This window comes from Apiospora marii (genome assembly GCF_038362585.1).
Source record: "Apiospora marii strain CBS 49790 chromosome Unknown utg000001l_segment0_segment0, whole genome shotgun sequence".
Taxonomy (NCBI): Eukaryota; Fungi; Ascomycota; class Sordariomycetes; order Amphisphaeriales; family Apiosporaceae; genus Apiospora; species Apiospora marii.
Window position 1 is genome coordinate 4,692,997 of NW_027117372.1, and position 13,084 is coordinate 4,706,080.

General features: G+C 54.4%; 7 protein-coding genes across 7 annotated transcripts; 4 read left to right on the plus strand and 3 right to left on the minus strand.

Moving 5' to 3' along the window:
• Positions 1 to 658: 658 nt before the first annotated feature.
• On the plus strand, positions 659 to 1,423 carry PG985_001527 (uncharacterized protein; the record flags this gene model as incomplete). Its single annotated transcript, XM_066821296.1, has 1 exon — positions 659 to 1,423. One exon carries the CDS (start codon positions 659 to 661, stop codon positions 1,421 to 1,423), a length of 765 nt encoding a protein of 254 aa, XP_066692175.1.
• A 302-nt stretch (positions 1,424 to 1,725) lies between these two features.
• Positions 1,726 to 2,334, plus strand: PG985_001528 (uncharacterized protein; the record flags this gene model as incomplete). Its single annotated transcript, XM_066821297.1, has 1 exon — positions 1,726 to 2,334. One exon carries the CDS (start codon positions 1,726 to 1,728, stop codon positions 2,332 to 2,334), a length of 609 nt encoding a protein of 202 aa, XP_066692176.1.
• A 320-nt stretch (positions 2,335 to 2,654) lies between these two features.
• Positions 2,655 to 4,608, minus strand: PG985_001529 (cytochrome P450; the record flags this gene model as incomplete). The annotated part of the gene is made up of 5 exons (XM_066821298.1): positions 2,655 to 2,838; positions 2,913 to 3,190; positions 3,281 to 3,592; positions 3,687 to 4,189; positions 4,257 to 4,608. 5 exons carry the CDS (start codon positions 4,606 to 4,608, stop codon positions 2,655 to 2,657), a joined length of 1,629 nt encoding a protein of 542 aa, XP_066692177.1.
• Positions 4,609 to 6,352: 1,744 nt separating this feature from the next.
• Positions 6,353 to 7,381, plus strand: PG985_001530 (uncharacterized protein; the record flags this gene model as incomplete). The annotated part of the gene is made up of 1 exon (XM_066821299.1): positions 6,353 to 7,381. One exon carries the CDS (start codon positions 6,353 to 6,355, stop codon positions 7,379 to 7,381), a length of 1,029 nt encoding a protein of 342 aa, XP_066692178.1.
• Positions 7,382 to 8,240: 859 nt separating this feature from the next.
• On the plus strand, positions 8,241 to 8,645 carry PG985_001531 (uncharacterized protein; the record flags this gene model as incomplete). The annotated part of the gene is made up of 1 exon (XM_066821300.1): positions 8,241 to 8,645. One exon carries the CDS (start codon positions 8,241 to 8,243, stop codon positions 8,643 to 8,645), a length of 405 nt encoding a protein of 134 aa, XP_066692179.1.
• A 331-nt stretch (positions 8,646 to 8,976) lies between these two features.
• On the minus strand, positions 8,977 to 10,522 carry PG985_001532 (uncharacterized protein; the record flags this gene model as incomplete). Its single annotated transcript, XM_066821301.1, has 5 exons — positions 8,977 to 9,253; positions 9,408 to 9,720; positions 9,782 to 9,891; positions 9,965 to 10,071; positions 10,127 to 10,522. The coding sequence occupies 5 exons, from the start codon at positions 10,520 to 10,522 to the stop codon at positions 8,977 to 8,979; spliced, it is 1,203 nt and encodes a 400-aa protein (XP_066692180.1).
• Positions 10,523 to 11,449: 927 nt separating this feature from the next.
• PG985_001533 (uncharacterized protein) lies at positions 11,450 to 12,428 on the minus strand (the record flags this gene model as incomplete). The annotated part of the gene is made up of 2 exons (XM_066821302.1): positions 11,450 to 12,246; positions 12,290 to 12,428. The coding sequence occupies 2 exons, from the start codon at positions 12,426 to 12,428 to the stop codon at positions 11,450 to 11,452; spliced, it is 936 nt and encodes a 311-aa protein (XP_066692181.1).
• Positions 12,429 to 13,084: the final 656 nt, after the last annotated feature.

Genomic DNA, 13,084 nt, shown 5'->3' on the forward strand with positions numbered 1-13,084 from the left:
AGACGTTGGAAGTGGAGAGTAGCTTTCAGCCATTGTAAACAGCAGACTGATCAAGAACATTCTCTGACGATGATCAAGGCTACGCCGCTTTGCTATCATGAAACAATCCGTGTTGTGTGTTTCATCGTCCCCACACTGTCCATTGACAACTATTTTGATCGCCAATTTTTGGCCTCTACTTCGCTTCGGGCCGACTGAACGGCTGCAGCGCTTTTTAATTTGTACAGAGCTAGCATGACGGCCATGCGACTTTTAGTTTCGACGTTGTTTCTTGACTTTTGCCGGAATGGTGCTTGACGAATGCTGATCATGTCGCATTTTTCATTTCAAACTGTATGCTGTGGCTGAGTCAGAGACGCAGATTCGCGAATTGTCACACCCAGGCTCCCGTGCATAACCAGGAGCTGAAAGAAGGAAATGAGTACAGTCCCAGTCGGCCAGGCATCGGTAATGAAAGATACTATCATTGAGAGCAGAAGAATAGGATGGAATACCCTGAGTATCAATTCCAATCACCCACTTAACTTAGGGCGCCAAATTAGATTTGCATTTAACACCCAAAGCCCATCTGAAATAAGTTTCCGTCATCCTTTCACACTATCAACCCGGAATACCAAGGCTGCGTATGAGAAGCGATACGAGCTTCAGAGATCACACCATGACAGGCATGAACCTAAATCTCAACAATCTTCCCCTTCGCCTCATGCGCAACGAAAACACACCCGTGCAAGATACACCAAGTACAACCTTCAATAACAAGGATGCCCCCATTCAACTGCAGGTTGGCGAACGACGCTTTACGACTTGGAAGACCACCTTGACGCACGAGAGCTCCTTCTTTTCTGCTTTGCTTTCCGGTCGCTGGGAGAGTTACACCAACGCTGATGGTGTGCTTTTCGTGGATGCTGATGGTACGGTGTTCCGTGAGATCCTGCGCTATCTGAGGACTGGTCACTATCCGTTCTATTTTGATTTTACCGCGCAGTCCTTCGACTACGCAAAGTATCAAACGCTCCTGGGAGAAGTCCGGTTCTTCGGGATTCCACGGCTGATTCATTGGATCCAGACGCAACAGTTCCGAGGTGCATTGGAGGTCAAGCGCGAGACAAAGAGTTTGGACGACGAAGATGCGATGAGACGATACCTCGCGGAGACGAGTAAGGCAGACAATCTGTCAATTACCAGTGCATGGGGGATACAAAAGATCCACCTCTGCCCCCGTGGTTTGAACGACCATCGTGGTAGACGAGACCTGTGTTGGGAGGATGAGGAATGCAGGGGATATTCGACTGGAGAGTCATGGACCTACGAGGAGAAACCGTGGTTCAAGTGCGTGCTTATCAAGACTGATTACGCTTGGGATCCGACGTGGTGTTTGGGGGAAGACATTGCCGCTATGAATGAAGCGGAAAACTCAATTTGACCTAGGAGGTAGTTGGCTTTTGGACTTAAACATTCGCATCTATCAACAGTGCATTGAACTGTATCATCCCATCTGTACTCTTGAACACTGATAGCCATAAGCGTGAATTGTTTGATGAGATGCATGGTGTTGTTTTGTGTTGATCTCCCTCCCGGCCACGGTCGCACCAAGGTCTGCAGTTTATCCGTGCCGCATGCAGATTAGTCAGCGATGCAAGGGGCGTTTGTTGCAGCGATATTTGCCTCCATTTCCGGTGGCCGTTGGACACTCCCCCACCCCATGTGACGTCCACCTTTTGCACCATGCCCGAACATCACCGACAAAACGTCCCTGTACAAGGCGAACCAGAAAAGAATGTCGAAACTCAGCTTATTCGACTTCGAGTCGGCGAGTGTCAGTTCACTACCACCCTGAGCACACTGACGAACGAGAGTACCTTCTTCGCCTCGATGTTTTCGGGCGACTGGAACAATCCTACAACCGTCGATGGGGTCACCTTCATCGACTCGGACGGCCACATCTTTCGTCACATCCTGGCCTATCTACGAAGCGGCAGATTTCCCCTTTTCTACGACGCTGGTAACCACGAGTTCGACTTTGCACAATATCAGGCTCTGCTAGGAGAGGCCAAGTTCTTCGGCATCCCGCGGCTGCAGCAGTGGATCGAGCAGCATCGGTACCGCGACGCGATCGAAGTACAACGCTGCTCAGAATTCTTCAACAATCGAGGAGAGCTCACTGAATTACTATCAGCCTCGCCTGCTACAGCAGAGGGCAAAATATTCTTCGGGAAGAAAGCCTATAGTTCTTGCTATGGCGTATATGTCGCTACAGAGTATGAGTGGAACCCTAAGGCCTGTTTAGGCGAAGACTATAGCCCTGAGGACAGTGCGCAGGAAAACAAACATTGATTTCTTGATGCGTTGAAAAGGTGGAGGGCACTGGCAGAGGAGCGATTATCCATACCCTACCTCGACGTTCATTTGGAGCTATTGTGATAAATGGGAAAAAACACGTATCCTCCGTCGTCACTGTCAGGATAACCTCAAATGGGGTAAGGAGAAGGGACCACAAAGAGCCGCCATATCCACCATCATTTTTGAATTTCTCCCACGTCACCGTGATCACCGGAATAGCTTCGTACTGAGCCCATGCCTTTGAAGGAAGCTGCATAAGCCACACGCATTTGTATGAAAGCAATAATACATGTTCATGATGTTATTCGTATGATCTACTGGTCACTAGTGGCAAATCGTGGTGTCACCCGGACCTTCATGTACCCAGCCTTGCCCTTCTTGGGATACGTATTGATGTACCTGGGCCCCTCCACCCTATCCTGGCTGGCGTCGAGTGCTGAGATATTGAATCCATACACCATACAAACCAGCACCTTCTTCAGCACGTGACGCGCAATACTACAGACACCCACGTTAGTCTTGAGGCTATGCTGGAGAGGTGCATGGATGGGGTCCTCGGGAGTTGAACTTACAATTGCCCCAGACAAGTCCGGGCTCCTGTGCCAAAGGTAACGGAATTTCTCCTCATGGTCTGCACCCTCTGGCTGTTGCCGAGCCAGCGCTCGGGCATGAATGCGTCGGGGTTCTCGAACAAGGCGGGGTCGTGCTCGAGCATCCGCGGCGTGAAGCTGATGCTGACCATGGCCGGGATCGTCAAGCCGTCTTTGTACCGCACAGGCTCCGTACTCTGCCGCGGCTGGCGGTGCCACCCGGGCGAGCTGAGACGTGTGGACTCGCGGCATAAGGCATCCTGATTCGGGGAATTTCCATCAGCTCAGTTAAATTGAATGGTGTTGCCACAAAACTGATGGTTTCACATGAGGATCAGGAGATGACTTACCAGATATCGAAGCTGCAGCACCTTGGGATCTCGCCACACCTGGTGACCATACGCTCCAACGTCGAGGGTGTCGAGCTCGGCCCGCAGAGTTTTGACGCAGTGCGGGTTCTCGATCATCTGGTGGATCAGGAACGTCAGGTTACTGAGGAGGGACTCGTTCCCGATGAAAACCGCCTGGGCCATCTCGTGTGTTGTTAACTGCGTATCGCCGCCCAGCTGGCGCCACAGACGCGCCAGGAGGCTCGTGCTGCCCTTCTCGTTCTGCGTGGCGCTGTCGCCATGGCTGGTCCGGCTCAGACGATCTCCGATGAGCTAAGCGACAATGATGTTAGTTCCTGCATCAGCACAAATATGCACCCACATGTCAAAAGAGACCAGAACTTGCCTTGTCAATCCAGCCAAGAACCGAATGCTCTCGCAGACAAGGCAACACATCAAAGAGCTTCTTCACTGGCGGCATCGTCCTCAGGACCGTGGCGAGATCAATGGCATTGTAGGCCCGGGTAGAATCGTGAACAGCCGCCAGGTCCGGCGCCGCGAGGTAGCCCATGCGCTTCCCGAAGATGTACGAGGTCATGATGTCATTGGTCAGGGCCCATAGGATGAAAGTCAAGTTGGTTTCACCACCTGGGCTCTTGATAGACTCCTCGGTGAGCTTCTCGTGGAGGGCGGCGAGATGGAAGTTCATCTCCCCCGCCGAGTAGCGCGCCAGTGTGTCACCGGTAAACAGGGGCTGGATGACGGCTTTCCGCTGCATATGGTCGTAGGGATCAGACAGCCCCCCCAGCACCGTGTTGACCAGCCCGTAGTAGTTGGTGCATTTGAGGAGGTCCGGGCGCCGGTGGAAGTCCAGACAGAATTCCGGGTCGGCAATGTGGACCTCGTGGGGGCCGATCCGAACGACGGGACCTGAACAGCTTGAGGTTAGGATGACACTTCCAGTGAACTTGGTATTCTCAATTAAATAGCAACATACCATATTCCTCGTGAAGCGCCTTCAAGTTCTCGTACCAGTCGTCCTTGATTAAAACGTGATACGCCTCGTAGAGCCTCGAGACCCTAGCCAGGAACGGCCCCCTGAACTCCGAAGCCGGAGAAAAGTACAAACGTCGCAAGGCAGGTATGACAACCATAACAGGGAGCATGAGTATTAAAGCAAGAGATAATCCAAAATCTTCCATGCTATAACCCAAGTACGTGCCCGCGCGGGGTATCACTATCGCCGCTGGGATGAGTAAAGCAGAGGGTAGCAGGACGAGCAGGATGACTGCCAGAGTCTTTCGACTAAACTCCAGCAGGTGGGAGGAGTTTGATGAATAGAGGACCATAATTAGTAAACTAGCCACCAAAGTTGAGGAATGGACTTTCAGAATTGTGGTGAGCAGTTTGGTTCGATGTGGATTCTTTCCAATCGAGGAACCGGGGTTCCGCAGGCTATTTATCAAAATATCTAGAGCCGGGTAGTCGGGGCAACATTGAATGCTGAAGTGAATGCAGTGAAATCCCTACGCGTCTGGGTCACGCCGTTGACTTGAATGCCAGACACAATGGCATCTGACCAACAAACCTGTAAGGGGTGGTGATAAGCTCTAGTTTGAAGTCAAGACGGTGACTTGACAACTTCGTCCATTTGCCCGATAGGGGGCGAGGATCGGGCTCGCTCAGTTGGTCAGAGCACCCGATGGAGCGCCGTGACAGAACCCGACAGAGTATTCACCCGTCAGTTGAGTTGATGTGATAGTGTATACGGCGTGTCTATGCCAGTCAAAACGGCGGATAGCATTGCTGTGCCTCCTTCTGAGGACTACCGACTAGACGGTAAGGTGAGAACAACTCAATGGAACTCTGTATGCACCAAGCGGGAAGACTGAACTGATCACGCATCACTTTCTGTGCTGGCACAGGTAACATGCCTCTTTCAAGCAACCGATACGAATGTGGTTGCACCCCCATCCTATGATTACCGACTATGCGGCAAGGTGGATACGACTTGAAGAGCACTCTTCGATGGAAAACTGGGAAGCCTAGGGCCAATGTTTTTCAGCTGATCGTCGTACGCTGATACTGTTGATTCGCTACAGCATATCATGTAAGGGGTGATTGTTGGTGCTGAACCACTCTGCTTGGGTGCCGCACCAGCTGATCTCGGCCGCCCCATTGGGGGCATTCCTGTTGGCCCGAGTCTTGGATAGATGGAACCAAACTCAGGACCGGAGTCGCGGGCTTTTTTGATTGATGTTTCCCCACGCCAAAGTCTGGGCCCCAAGGCTCAACTGTGGTCCAGCATGGCGGAGTATCCGTGCTCGCCATCATGTTATGCCAGGGGTTGATGACCAGGTCCGCCATGTCGACGCCCGCCGGGGCCGCGTAGCAGAACAGTCGGACCGAAGACGACCCGGATTAAAGGAAGAAGGGGCCTCAGGGCAAAGGTCTCTGTATGCGCCATCCTTCGCTCACGCGTTGGGACTCTAGGAGGGTGTGCCTACTGGATTGCCAGATTTTGTAGCGAATTCATGAATGTTTATAAGAAAGCATCTTGCTAACTACCCTATGAAAGCCAAAGACTTATCTTACAAATACACGGGAACAGTCCTCATCTACAGGCATCCACAAACTCACATGCCCGGACGACCGTTTGTACAATCATGCACCCAGCGATTATCCCTGATAGCGAAAGGACTGCTTCCACATGAATGAACGCTCTCACCATCAACCCGACTTCTGGGTCTTGTGAAACACTTTGTTTTGACTATCAGCTCGTTGTTAACGGACATCTGGCGTTTCATTGCATGTGATCTCTGGACGACTGAATGTTGCAATATTCCACGATAGGCTTTATCGGGTTGGCACAGAAATCGTAGCTCTCGATCATTGGCTGGCACTGGTGGCACACCGGGTCCCACTCTACATTTGGTGGCAATCTGCTAGTTTTGTGGTGATCACCATGAATTCAATTTTCGGAACATCTCAACCAACAACAACACTGAGGAACAGAGAACGGTTCCTCTACAACGATAGTAACATCATTCCAATTGCCTATTTCAACTTACGATACTGTGCTTGACCACTGCCATGAAGCAGCTGCCACCGCACTTACAAATCTTCACCCCAGAGTCGCCTGCGACCGCGTCTTGTTCAGAGTTTGTCGCATTCTCTCGGTTGCCGCCCGAGCTTCGTCAGAAGATCTGGAAACAATCCTTGGAGCGTCAACGAATCTTGAGGCTGAGCCTGAATCTCCCCGCCAAGGGAGATGGAAACGAAAAGTCGGTGCAAAATGGCGCGCCCTGTGCCATCTCGACCGGGGGCAAAGGCCTGTTCAGCAAGCTGTTGCGCGTCACCCGGGAAGCGAGATACGCTGCTCTGGCTTTCTACAGAGCACACCTCTCGTGCAAATTCGCCAAGGATGACGAGAGGCTATACTTGGCATCCGTGGCTGGCGTCCTCTACATCAATCCCGAGTTTGACTTTCTCCAGCTCGAAGGCGTTGCGGGTAGATGGGCGCCGCCATTCCTACACCACTTCAAAACCGCCGTCGACCCCAGCCGGCGCGGGGTGCGGAATTTGGCCTTGAACATGACCGGTCTCTCCGCCCTCTCTCGTCGCTCTGATAATGCAGAGTACGGCGGTAAGGTGGGCCGTTCCGTGGCCGAGACGTTACATAACCTCGAGGAAGTCTGGTTCGTCGACCATGTGGGGACAGCACGCTTCATCCCAGGCGCCATAATAGGACCCAATCCCAACCGTACAGTTCACACTCGGTCCTACCCACTGTACACCTGTGGCACGACGTTTGAGCGTCTCCCTCTCGATCCACGGCCCATCGAGGCCGACCTGTCCGAGGTGTACGTCGATCCCGGTCTCGTGGACGCGCCGCGAAAGTGGGCCCACCTTCTGGACCTATGGGGCGTCGGGCAGGGGGGTGAGCGGCTGGCGGGGACATCCACGACCACATATCGCTACTGTCTTTCGTGTAGTGCGTACGGGGGCCCCGTACGGGACCGCGACGGTGCCGAGGCCGCGATCCGGAGAGAGGACGACTACTGGAACGGCCGGCTGGACGAGTCGACGTATTCGGTGCTGACTCCGATCCCCTGCGAATAACCCAAATTCCGCGACGAGGACTTGAGCAAGGCGGCGAGGCCCGCGCTCGGGTTCTGGCTGTTTCCTGTCGACCAGATACCCGAGGACACGCAGGGCCTCGAATTGAACATCAAGGACCTCTCAGGGGGTTGCCCAGAGCTGTGTCTGATGGACATGGCGTAGAGATAGAGTGTGCCAGTACTTTGGGTCGCAAATCAGTTGCGCCGCGGACCCAAAGCCCTTTGCCTTTTCCCGCGTCTTCTACCAATCCCTCCCACACATTGGTCGGAATGTCGGGCCCCCACGACAACAACAAGCTTGGCGGAGTCTCCGGTATCACTTTCCTTTGTCTTTGATGTGATCTCGAACATCTTGAACGATCACCACTATCACGAGAAGATCGACCTACTATAGAAATCTGAATGACGTCAGCCTACGGGCGTGTATGAAGCGACCTGGTGAAGCGGGATGCAGGAATGGTCTTGTTGGTTGTCAGCGTTTCCTATTAATAGCACATATCGAACCAATCTGTGAATCCCACAGAAAACACCAATTGATAAGATAGTACTGCCCCCCAGTATCCCAGTCGCGCAAGTACTGTCTTATGTATGACCAACTGCCTTGGCCTACGTCAATCCGGAGCAACTGGAAACTGCGCCGCAAATCTCTTTTCTCCCCTCAGGATAGGTTAGGACCGCCGCGGACTTCTCATATTTAGGCTCATTCCTTTCTCCCAGACGCCTTAGACGATCCCTAACAGATAATGAACACAGCAGAGTGGGGTCAGTACCTACAAAACAACTTATAAACAGCAAACAAAATCTAAACACATCCCATCCAGACAAGACAGAGATAGCCTGCTCCCCGTCCATCGCTCACCATGTCCGGCTTCAACATATCCTGCCACACCCGAAACCTAGACGGCGTCGCGCCCCCCAACGACAACTACGCCTACATCGAAAGCCACTGGGCCCCGGCCAACGTGACGGCCATGACCCGGTGCTGCGCCCCCCAGGTCGCCAAGGACGAGGGCTGCTACACGTGGTGCCGGCTGGGCCCAGACGACGACATCGGCTCCCCGTTCGCCAAGGCCAGCTGGGAGACCGCGTTCCAAAACTGCCTGGGCCGAGAGGGCCGGCAGGCGAGCAACGAGAGCTTTGTCGCGCCTCGAGTCATTGCGGTCAAGAATGCTAGCGCTGCGCCCGGTGGGCGGGTGGGCGATGTTGGTGTCAAAGGGGTCGTGTTTGTGGTGCTTGGGGTCTTGTCTTGGGTTCTGGCGGGATAGAAGGCTGTGTCGCTGCAGTCATAAGGGAATATTTGTTTCTGCAACAGAAAATATGTATAAAAAAAAAGAAAAACAAAACTAATAATACACATGCGTCTGTAACAAGGTATGGACCAGACCATGGTGGACCTATGTTCCTCCACTCAGTTGGTGAAACTCGTGGACATGCAGGAATCGATTGATGTTACTAGCAGGGGTTATCTTCCTCGGTACTTTTGCTGGTCTGGCCTAGCATTTACTCTATCTGTGACATAAAAAAAGGGTAAAGAGAAAAACGGAAGAACAATAAGAGAAAGCACGTCGCAACCCAACGACATCACCTCCCTCCCCTTCACTCCAACCGCACCGCCAGCGCCGCACACCCGTTGTCCTCGACCTTGGTGTAGTACCGCACCAGCCGCGGGTCGGCCCGCTTGAGCATGGCGTCCCACCGCGCCAGGCTGCGCGAGTACACGTTGGTCTGCGCGATCATGTGCAGGTCGAGCGAGTCGAAGACGCGGGGGCGGTCCTCGCCGAACGAGGGCGGGTCCACCCAGTCGAGGATCAGGAGGGTCGAGACGCCGGGCGTCATGCCGTGGACGACGTTCTGGAACATCTTGACGCATTTGCTGTGGGGGTGGGCATGTACTGTTAGTTTTGGTCCGGACGTGTAATGTGTAATTGGGGAGGAGCAAAGACTAACTCATCCGTATTCCCGTTGAGAATATGACTCATCAAGTAAACCGCCGCCCCCTCTGCGTCTGCGGCGTGTAGTAATCGTACCCGTCCCAGACGACGCGGTCGTAGACGGCCTTGGGCAGCGTCGCCGCCGCGCGCGCCGCGGCCGCGACGATGTCGCCGTAGTCCTGCACCACGCAGTTGAGCTGCGGGTACAGCGTGATGAGGCGGATGGCGTTGGCGCCCGTCGCGGCGCCGATGTCGACAATGGTCGAGCCGGCGGGCAGCTGCGCGAAGTGCGGGAACAGCGTCTCGATCGGCCGCTCGGTCGCTTCGAAGTAGCCCACCATGCCCTGCGAGAAGCGCTCGCCGCGCGCGGCGTCGACGGTGCCGTAGTACTCGTAGATGGGGACGCGGGCTGGCGAGAGGGTTCAGCAAGGATTAAACGGACGGGAGGAATGTGAGATAGGGAAGCTCACTCTTGAAGGCGTCGCAGAACGCGGTGGTCGTGTTGTCGGGGCCGACGTGGAAGTTGGTCTTGGCCAGGTTCCGGGTCAAGTAGGCCCCGGTCAGCATTCCATCGTCCGCACTAACGGCATGTGATTAGTCCCACCGACCAGAAACCTATTGCCAACGAATCCCAGAAACACCTCATCACTTACATGTAGTCCATGAAAGCACAAAAGTGCGGGTCGAGCAGCCGGCGCGAGTGGTGGTTGTGCTCATAACACCCCGGGGCTGTTTCCCTGAAGATGGAGCGGTGTCCGCACTGGCGCATGACCCGCACTGTTTGCTCTTTGTATCAGCCACGGAATCAAAATGACATTGAAGGGTGAGTGGGTGGGGTTGTAAGTACTGATTATATCCGCCGAGGCTCCCGTCGCCTTGGACAGCTCCTCCGCGGTGGCTCTTCCCTCCGCCGGGATGAGGGTGGGGATCTTCATCGATATCACGGACGAGAGCGCCGCGACGTCGAGGTAGGACCAGCAGGCCTCGATCATCCAGTCGTTGGGATCGGCCACCAGGGCCCGCAACTGCCGTGCGGCCTTCCCGAGAGCGGCGGCCTGCTCCAGGAGGGCGTGTTCGTCCTCCTGGCTCGAGTCGCTGCTGGGGGAGGCAGAGGTGGCCCGCATGTAGGCATGGTAGCTTGCGTTGATCTCGGTGACGAGGGGCTCGATTTCGTCGAGGCTGGGGATATACGTGGTGTAAGACGAAGACATATTTAATATAAGGCCAAATGTATCATGTGCCTAAGGAATTTGGATCTTGTAGTTGAAGGAGGTTGTTAAGTCTGGGTAGGCAATCTGGGTGCTGATTAATCTCGGAGTTGAGTCGATGAGGACGATTTTATATAAATATTCTGAGGAATAGGACAGTCTCGTATACCGTAACCTTCCAGCTCATCTAACGCACCAATCCACCAATTTTCTACTTTCATCCATGTGACAACCCTGCGCATATTTCTCTGCTCACACTACGAATACAACGATCGGCGATCTCCTGAGAAAGGATGTTTGAAACCGAATACGCTCCACTTGGACCGGAAGATACCCCGAGCCGGCTCGCCTTTGCTATCGTGAGATGACTTATCATACGCATGCGGGCAGGTCAGTCTGATTCGTCCCCTGAAACCCCGTCCGACTGGTTCTCAGAACCATACGAGGACGCATACGGAAAGCTTCGACGTTGGGCTTCGGATGCCTGATGGATCTTTCCACTGCTGGTTCCAGAAGCACTCGGTTACGTAACGAGTGAATACGGATAGAAGACGAGCCATTCGGCCGATAGCTGTCAACTGAACGCTAATTGTATCCCTGGGTATTTTGATAAAACAAGTGTTTCAGAGATCGAGGGAACATGTGGTGGTAAGTTCGTCTGATTTCTTTTGACTTCAAGAGCCCGCCCGCCCTGTTTGAGACATCGGACTGACCAGGTACGAGCAGAGCCTCCGCTAGGATCCCGAAAGGACTTGGCGAGTGCTTCAAGATCACACCAAGGAATGAGGCCTCGGAAACTTGCATTCATTGTCATGTAGATTGATGCATGGAGCTTACCCGACAAAGCAAACACGGTGAATTTCGGGTTAATCACACCATATAGATCACGTGCATCATACATGGTCGCACTCATTCTCCTCTCCTCCAAGACTATGGCGGACCATACCCCGACCGCTCATCCCCCAGCACCGACCAAAACTCCTCCACCGCCTCCCTCTGCCCCGCCGACGCCGGCCGGACCGCGAGGTAACGACGGTTGTCGACGGGCGGGTCCCAATTCCCCGGCACGCCCCCGTCGACCATGGCCCCGCCCGCCTCCGCGAGGATGCACCAGGCCGCCGCGACGTCCCAGGCCCAGCACCCGCACTCCCAGAACATGTCCTGCTGGCCCGCGGCGACGCGGCAGACGGCCAGGGCGGCGGACCCGACGCAGCGCAGCGAGTTGACGAACCGGCCGCCCGTGCGCCGGGTGCGCGCCAGCGTCGTGAAGACCTGGAGGTTCAGCGCGAACTCGGGGCCCTCGCGGTCGCTGCCCCAGTCCACGCCGATGCAGGCGCCTGTGAGACGACCTCCCCCATCCTCCGCCTCCTCGAAGGGTGGCGCGTAGAGGGGCAGGGTCCAGGCCGGCTCGTCGCCCTTCTGGACGTAGGCGCCGCCGCCGCGGTGCCCGGCCCAGAGCTCGTCGTCGAAGGGGTTGTAGACGACGCCGACGACCGGGCGGCCGGCAGACACGAGGCCGATGCTGACGCAGACGTCGGGGAGGTGGTGGACGAGGTTGGAGGTGCCGTCGATGGGGTCGACGACGAAGGTCGGGACGTCGTCGCGGATCTTTTGGCCGGCCATGTGGGATTCCTCCCCCAGGAAGTCAAAGGTTGGGTACTTGTCCCGGAGTCGCTGCGAGATGAAGGACTCGACCTCCTTGTCTGTTTCTGTGACGACGTCGGTGCCTGTGAAGAGAGGTTGTCAATAGGTTAGGTGGATGCGACACACCCATGCGTTCGTTCAACTTGCTGTTGGTCTTGGCCGTTGTTTTTAATTGCGATTGGCTGGCTTCGAGAATCATGCGGCCCGCCTCCTTGGCCACGTCGATCAAGAACGTGCGAAGAGCGGCCAGATCTAGTTCTGCCATTGTATGTTTGTTATTCGCAGGTGTGGATGTATCTGGGAATCAAAGTCCGACCCTCAAGTCTCATTGTAACTGCTGCCATAAGGAAGCTGTTGCAAGCTCGGCATAAGCTCAATGCCAACCGACCCCTGACCCCTCACTCAACCGACTTACATCTTTGGAAGCGGCAGCCGGCAGCAGCCGCTGCCACCTGACACGGCCTGACTGAGCTGCATCAATTAGCTGCCAGACTAATGTTGTTCCAACCTATTCATCCATGCCTATGGAGTTAATCTTTGCTTGTTTATTTCATCTTGTCTCCAACACTTGGTAGTTGAAAAGGGCTCCTTTGTTATCGTAGTTGCCGCAGGACCGTGAAAGGCCGCATTGGCGCTGATTTCGTCGTTGGTCATTATGAATCATACCTCGTCAATCTGACCGGTCGTTTGATTGGTGCGATATAGTGGGTCTGCCGCTCCAGCGGACTAGTAGCGTTGATTTAGTGCAGTATTAGTCGGGCTTCAGACTTGAGTCTCGGCCGCTGCTGGTAACACCAGACAGACTCTGGGCAGATACCACTAATACGATGTAGAAAGAAAGACCAATTCAAGATCTGGTCTAGCCATGGAACTTATATAAGAACAGATAGAACTTCTGTCCGATTCGATTTGTTTCCATCA